Source organism: Cotesia glomerata, linkage group LG6 (assembly GCF_020080835.1).
Source record: "Cotesia glomerata isolate CgM1 linkage group LG6, MPM_Cglom_v2.3, whole genome shotgun sequence".
In the NCBI taxonomy this organism is placed as follows: Eukaryota; Metazoa; Arthropoda; class Insecta; order Hymenoptera; family Braconidae; genus Cotesia; species Cotesia glomerata.
The window spans coordinates 18,406,098-18,413,133 of record NC_058163.1 but is presented as its reverse complement, the minus strand read 5'-3'; the positions used below and the strand labels follow the sequence as shown (position 1 = coordinate 18,413,133).

The 7,036-nt window shown below is 25.8% G+C and overlaps 1 protein-coding gene across 1 annotated transcript in view; it reads left to right on the top strand.

The window, feature by feature from the left end:
• LOC123266672 (integrin-linked protein kinase homolog pat-4) overlaps positions 1-7,036 on the top strand; it is a 70,784-nt gene continuing 63,748 nt past the window's right edge. The window contains exons 1-2 of the mRNA XM_044731036.1: positions 1-768; positions 2,037-2,202. Of these exons, the coding sequence (XP_044586971.1) occupies positions 680-768; positions 2,037-2,202 (255 nt within the window). The 5' untranslated portion in view covers positions 1-679. The remainder of the gene's footprint in view (positions 769-2,036; positions 2,203-7,036) is intronic.

Genomic DNA, 7,036 nt, shown 5'->3' with positions numbered 1-7,036 from the left:
CATCATCATTGAAAAAATAAAAATAAAAAAGTGAGTAGTAGTGTTATAATATAACATGCCAAGTAAAAGTACATACACAAGACGATTTTAGAATTACGTCAACGTTCATTAATATACATAGTTTAATAAATTTAAATGTGTACAAATATCCAGCATTTCGTTACTTTTCCTCCAAAGTACTTGACAATCCAGTATCTAGTACTCATCGGTATCAACCAGCATCAAGAATAGTTTGTAGCCGCCTACAAAAAACAACCTACATTTATTATTTTTCTGCCTTGGAAAAATATAATAAACAAATTGATATTTATATATTTCTTTTATAATTTTACAAGTGTTTTTAAGTGTCAACGATACGGTGTTTTATATATAAATATATATATATTTTTATATTAAAAGTTTATGATAGTTATATTATTTAACTGAATATTAATAAATTAAAAAATAAATTTTTGACATATTTTTAAAACTTGGAAGTCTATTCACACCTCAATGTTGTTCAATGGAATATAAGTTATATTTAGTACGTGACGACTAGCATCATTGGGATCACTGTAATCAGGCTTTAACATCTACTACATCTAGCACATAATACATACAATAATCGTTTTTGACTCATTTATTTAATTTATAAATTAAAAGTCTTCATATTTTTATATTCATTAAATAACAATCAACGATGGAGGATATATTTCAATGGTGTCGTGAAGGAAATGCTATGCAAGTTCGTGTATGGCTCGATGATACTGAGCATGACATGAACCAAGGGTATGTCAATTCTCCTTATATGGTGATATAAACTTTTATCACTTTTATTACTGTTATTTTATTTTTATTTTTATTAATTTTGTTTATTTAATATTTTTAGGTGATTATTGACTGCGAGAAGCAAGATATTTTATTTATTACACATACCAGACATCTGACAATTTTTTATTTTAAATAAACACATCATCCACGTTTTATGTTATTGAAAAAAAAAAAGTGAAAATCAATTTTTTAAGTTTTATGAACAAATTAAGTGTGTTGAGTAGATGTATTTTAAAATATGAATCTAAAATTATAAAAGATTGTTTATGTATTTTTAAAAATTTAATTTACTAGCATTTGATTTGATCATAAAATAATTCTTTAAATTTGATGTCCAATTGTTAGTAACATGAAAAAAAAATACAGTCTACTAATTGAACAAGTTGAAAATGTTGTTTTATTGCTAGTAAAAATTGGAGACTATTAAATTTTTTTATGAATACTTTTTTAATATAAATTTTTCTCGTCTTAAAATAAAAAAAAAAATCATTCAAACTAATTCTTTATAAAAATATTAAAATTCCACGTTATTTTTTTAGAGGCCATAATAATTTACAAAAAAATAATTAATTTCATAAATGTTTTTTTCCATTGAGTTCATAAAATTTCGGTAAAATATTAGTATTTAGTACAATTCTTTATTAGTAATTTTTAAATCGATTATGATTTTAAAAACTTTAATACATTTGAAAAAATTTTTTTTTAATGAAAATTATTCAAATGTCATCAACTTACAAAAAAATGTTATCATAATCATGAAATAATTCAAAGATAGTTGCAACTAAAATCAAAACAGAGTTCTGTTTTTGTTTAATGTTTTGACTACTTGTAAATTATTTTATTATTATTTATTTCCTGAACACAATTCAAATCATAACTGTTATAATCATTTAGAATAAGTACTCCATAAGTAATTAATTGACAATTTTTTAATCTAAGAGAGATTGTTCTTTTGTTTTTATTTATTGATTCAATGACCTTGTACTTAAAAAAAAATTTGTCAGATGACTGATATATTCTAAGTACTATTATTTTTGAATTTGAATATTTAATAAATACAATAATTGTTATAAAATTTGTAGGAAAAGTGAAGATTTATGTAATGGGTGAATTTACTAATCTTGTTTTTTACATCATTTAAAAATTAATATTTACTCAAAAAATTTGATAAATTATAAAATAATAATAGTTGAAACTAATAAATAAAATATGAAATTTTGTTGTAGAGATGATCATGGATTCAGTCCACTTCATTGGTGTGCGAAAGAAGGCCACTCAAAACTTGCTGAATTGCTTGTCAGCAGAGGAGCCAGAATAAATGCGACGAACCGGGGTGATGATACTCCTCTGCATCTAGCATCTGCCCATGGACATAGAGATATAGTACAGCTGGTAATTTATTTACTCATATATTTCGATTGTTTGATTAATCTAGACACCGGACGAAAATTAATGCATATTTTACAATTATTTCCATATTTCGACCGTCAAGTTATCTCGATTTTAATCTATAGAAAACTGATATCTGATGCACATTTTAATGTGTTTTAAATATTTATTTTAGCTACTGACAGCCAGACAATTCAACTGAAGTTTTAACTATTCATCAAATATATATTTTATTTTAATTTATTTCAAAAGTTTATATTATACATCTATTTTACTCAATTTTCATCTAAATTTTGTATGAGTGCTCAGTTTAGAATTTTTTAATTTTTAAAGAAAGCATTTTTGATGAGTAATTATCAGGTTGTCAGAAAAAAAGTTTTGATGGTAAACTTATCAAAAGTTTCTTTAGTAAAAAAAAAATACTACCAAAATGTCTTTATTTATTTTTTAATTTCGTGATTTATTTTTTAATGCAGAAATTTTTCAAATGTTTTTATTAAAAGTTTTGTCAGTCTAGAGTAAAATTAGTTTTTTTCAATTTATCAATCAACATTTCGATATTTAAAATAGATAAATTTTTAAATAAAAAAAAAAATTAAGCTACTAGATCGCATTTCTGAGATATTTAAACAATGCAATTTTTTTTTCTTATTCAACCACTTAAATAAAATATTTGAAACCATTAAAAGTAATACACCCGCACTCTGCAAAAAATAAATAACTGCTAAACATAAAAATGTACATGGCATGTCACTGCATCTAATGTTCCTTGACGCGTAAGCGAGCAGGAACGAACGTTATTGATGTAATGGCGTCTGTTCAAAACTGTTCAAAAACTTTTTATTACTCACATTAAAACACTTTATAGTACAATAAATTTGAATTCGGGAATAGTTTATTAAACCTCTAGTTATTGTTTTACCAAAAACTTTTAAATAATATAATAATTTTGTGATCATAAAAAATATTGAAAACTATCACTGCCATCAGGTATTATTATATATATTACTATGCGTAATTATTAATTATGATCATAACCAACCAAGTAGAGTATATGTCTTAATGATATTAAAAATAAATGAGATGAAAGCCCACTATAAATTTAAAATTTATCTCATCACTACGTTAGATAAAGAGCTTACAGTAAATCTAAATCAGAAACACTACCATTTACGATAAAATATAATATAGTAACGTACATGTCACAAGTAAATTACATTAACAATTATAATTACAAATTAAGGAGCAGAATAATTTAAACATGAATTATATGAGAATAATTCAGACTAGATTATGGAAGTCGCCAAAAGTAAACTCGAACTTATTTTACTCTATAATTGAAAGTGAAATTTTATTTTAAACAATTTCAGAATTCAAAAAAATATTTATTATTATACATACTATTAATTTATTTTTTAATTTAATGCAAAGTTTATTATATTTTATTTTCGCAGTTACGTGAGAACAAAAGTATGTCTGATTAGAATTTTATTTTAGTTTTTTAAATAACTGGATGACGTTATCTCGTGGAGTTTGGTAATAAAATATTTATGAGGCACATAGTACCTCATAATCTTACGAATATAGTATGAATACAGTATTATTTCAAATTGCCATAAAAAACTCTGTAAAAACAAAACTCTAGACATTTTTCAGTAATAAAAAATTCAGGAAATTCATTTACTTTATTGCCGGTTTGCAGAAAACTTGCACTGTTTCAATAAAACCGAGGAATAAGGAGTAATTGGATTACCTTTAGAGTCAAAAACTTTAACATTAATTTTTTAACTTAGATGAAATCTAAGAGTTATTTTTAATGAAATTTTTATACAAGAAAAAAAATTGAGCTAAAATGATTACGCTTTTATTAATTTTTGCAAACTTAATGTATATAGATAAAAAGCAACTTTCACAAGGGTTTCAAATTTTCAAATATAAAGATGAACATTTCATTTTAAAATTGAAAATTACTTTTCAATTTAAATGATGGCATAGAAAATGATTTTTGTTTTCACACTGATAGAAGAATTTACTAACTACCTACTGATGAATTTATTTATTTGGACACATTATGTTTATTTATTAAATATAACTGATGGTTTTTAGTAGATTTTATAAAAATCTAACCATTGCAGCCGTCCTCATGGCGCAACTTTTAAAAAATTTAGCCATTTTCTGACTTAGTTTGTCGAGCTGAATCAGAAAATATATATAGTTCAAAAGTATGTATGTATGTATGTATATATATATATATATATATATATATACGATATAACGCGGCTTGTCAGCACGATAGCGTTTTCAATTTATGATCGATTCTTCTCAAACTCAGCATGCTTTATCTATCGATCAAGATCAAGGTTAAGTTCGAAGATGAGCTTAATCGGGCGAGTAATTTGGAAATGACAGGATTTTGAAATTTTGAAAATCGTAAAAATTGATGTTTTTACTACTTCAACTTGGTATAATTACTGAACTAGACAAGATATTGAAATTCGGTAAAATGCATCGTAAAGCTTTTTTAATAAGCTTCAATTTTCACTACTCAGAAGTGGTAGTAGCCTCAATATTACTCCTTTTAGAGTTCGTTTAATGAAACAGTTTTACCGTTGCAGCCGTTTAAGAATTATTGTCTACATCATAGCTCAATCATGATGTAAATTCAATAATTACGATATTGATCAGTCTTTCGTGTAATGTTTTCGGGTAGGTTGTCTGTAAATATGTCACAAATTAGTTCTAACCATTGTTTTCTTCAACTAAAATTTTATCCGGTTGCAAAATTCTGATTAAATTGAAAACTGTTGTTTCTAAGCAGTTGCTTAAAATTTAGACATTTATAATTCAAATCTTATAATCTGTGCAATTCTTTGGTAAATATTTGAGAAACTTTTTCTTCACAAGATAATTTTTTTTCCAAATTTTGTTCTAAATAGTTTTAAATTTATTATTGAATTTTGTTTTTAATTCATGAATTAAGTTATACATTATCAGTGTTATTATATAATTTTATTAAAAATCAATTTTTTTTTTATTTGAAAAATCTACTTCCATTTCGGCTGCCGAATGGCCTTTTTAGGTAGATTTCGTAGAAATCTATCTATTGCATTGGTCCTTGTGTCGCAATTCACACGGAATTTTGTCATTTTATCTCTTAAGTAGTCGAGTAAAGCTCAAAATTAGCATTGGTTCAAAAGTTTATATATTTATGTATATATATATATATATATATCTATATATATATATATATATATATATATATATATATATATATATATATATATATATATATATATATATATATCTATATATATCTATATATATATAAGAGATTCCCACCTATATATTTACTCATCACGATATCTCTGGAACCATAAAGCGTAGCGACTTGAAATTTGGTTGGAATATTCCTTTCGCCGAGTAGAGGACAGCTAAGAACGGATTTTACGAAATTCCACCCACAAGAGGGGTTGCGGGGGCGTTAACAATAGAAAATTCCCATTTTTAACCTATAGCTCCTATCGACTTCAAATTTGGTAGGAATCTCCTATATGTGATGCAGAAATGATCTAAGAGCGGATTTTACGACAATCTACTCCCAATATGGATTGCGGGGGTGGACGTTAACAATGAAAATTAAAAATTTCCGACTTTTAGCTCCTACAGACTCCTAATTTTGTATGAATTTTGTGTAAGTGATGTAAAAATAATTTATGAACGAATTTTACGATATCCCACTCCACAGAGGAGTGCGGGGGTGGGTCTTAACAATGAAAATTTTAAATTTCCGAGCTGTAGCTCCTATAGACTCCAAATTTGGTAAGAATCTGTTCTATGGGATGTAGAAATGATTCAAGAGCGGATTTAATGACAGCCTACCCCCAATATGGATTGCTGGGCGTTAACAATGAAAAATTTTAAATTTCTGAGCTACAGCTCCGACAGACTCATAATTTTTTATGAATTTTCTGTAAGTAATGTAAAAAAAATTTATGAACGAATTTTACTAAATCTCTCCCAACACGGGAGTGCCGGGGTGGGTTTTAAAAATTAAAATTTTAAATTTTTCGAGCTGTAGCTCCTATAAGCTCCAAATTTGAAAAGAATCTGCTATATGCGATAAACTGAAACTAAGGAAACGACCCAAAGTCGAAGAAAGTATTTACTAGCGTTATAGATTGAAATATAGATTAACTATCAAGTTGGAATACTAAAATAAAATAATAAATTATAAAATTAGTGTAAGAAAAGTAGATTTAAGCGAAAGATGTATCAGAGTTTGTTAGACAAGCTGTACATCTGGTGCCAATAAATAATAAATAAAATTCTCTTATGAGTATTAAAATCAATAATAAAATTTAATGAATCATAAATAATTATGAATTATTTTTCTCCATTCAAATTTTAATCGTTCTTGATTGGCCAATCTTTTTAATTTTGTTCCGGTTAAAGAGAATAAATTGTCATGATTCCTTAAAAACAAAAGAAGGTGTCATAAAGAGCCCTGATGAATGATCCCTATTGAAAATAAAAAATTATTATTGTTAATTATTAAGCAAAAATTATTATTAACTCTAATACTAATCAAGGAAATTTAATGTTCTACATTTCGTGCTTGATCATATGCAATTCCATAAGAATCACTTCGTGATTCTTTAAAAATCATTGCCTCATGAATGCGACCATCTCTCAAAAATTTTCACAATAGTAGTGCATCCAACGCCACAAATCCCATCCATCTGGTCCACAAAATCTATTTAAGAACAAAAAAAATTCTTAATGATTTTTGTGAAATTAATTGATCTTATACTCAAAGAAAAATTTAATTCTCAATGAA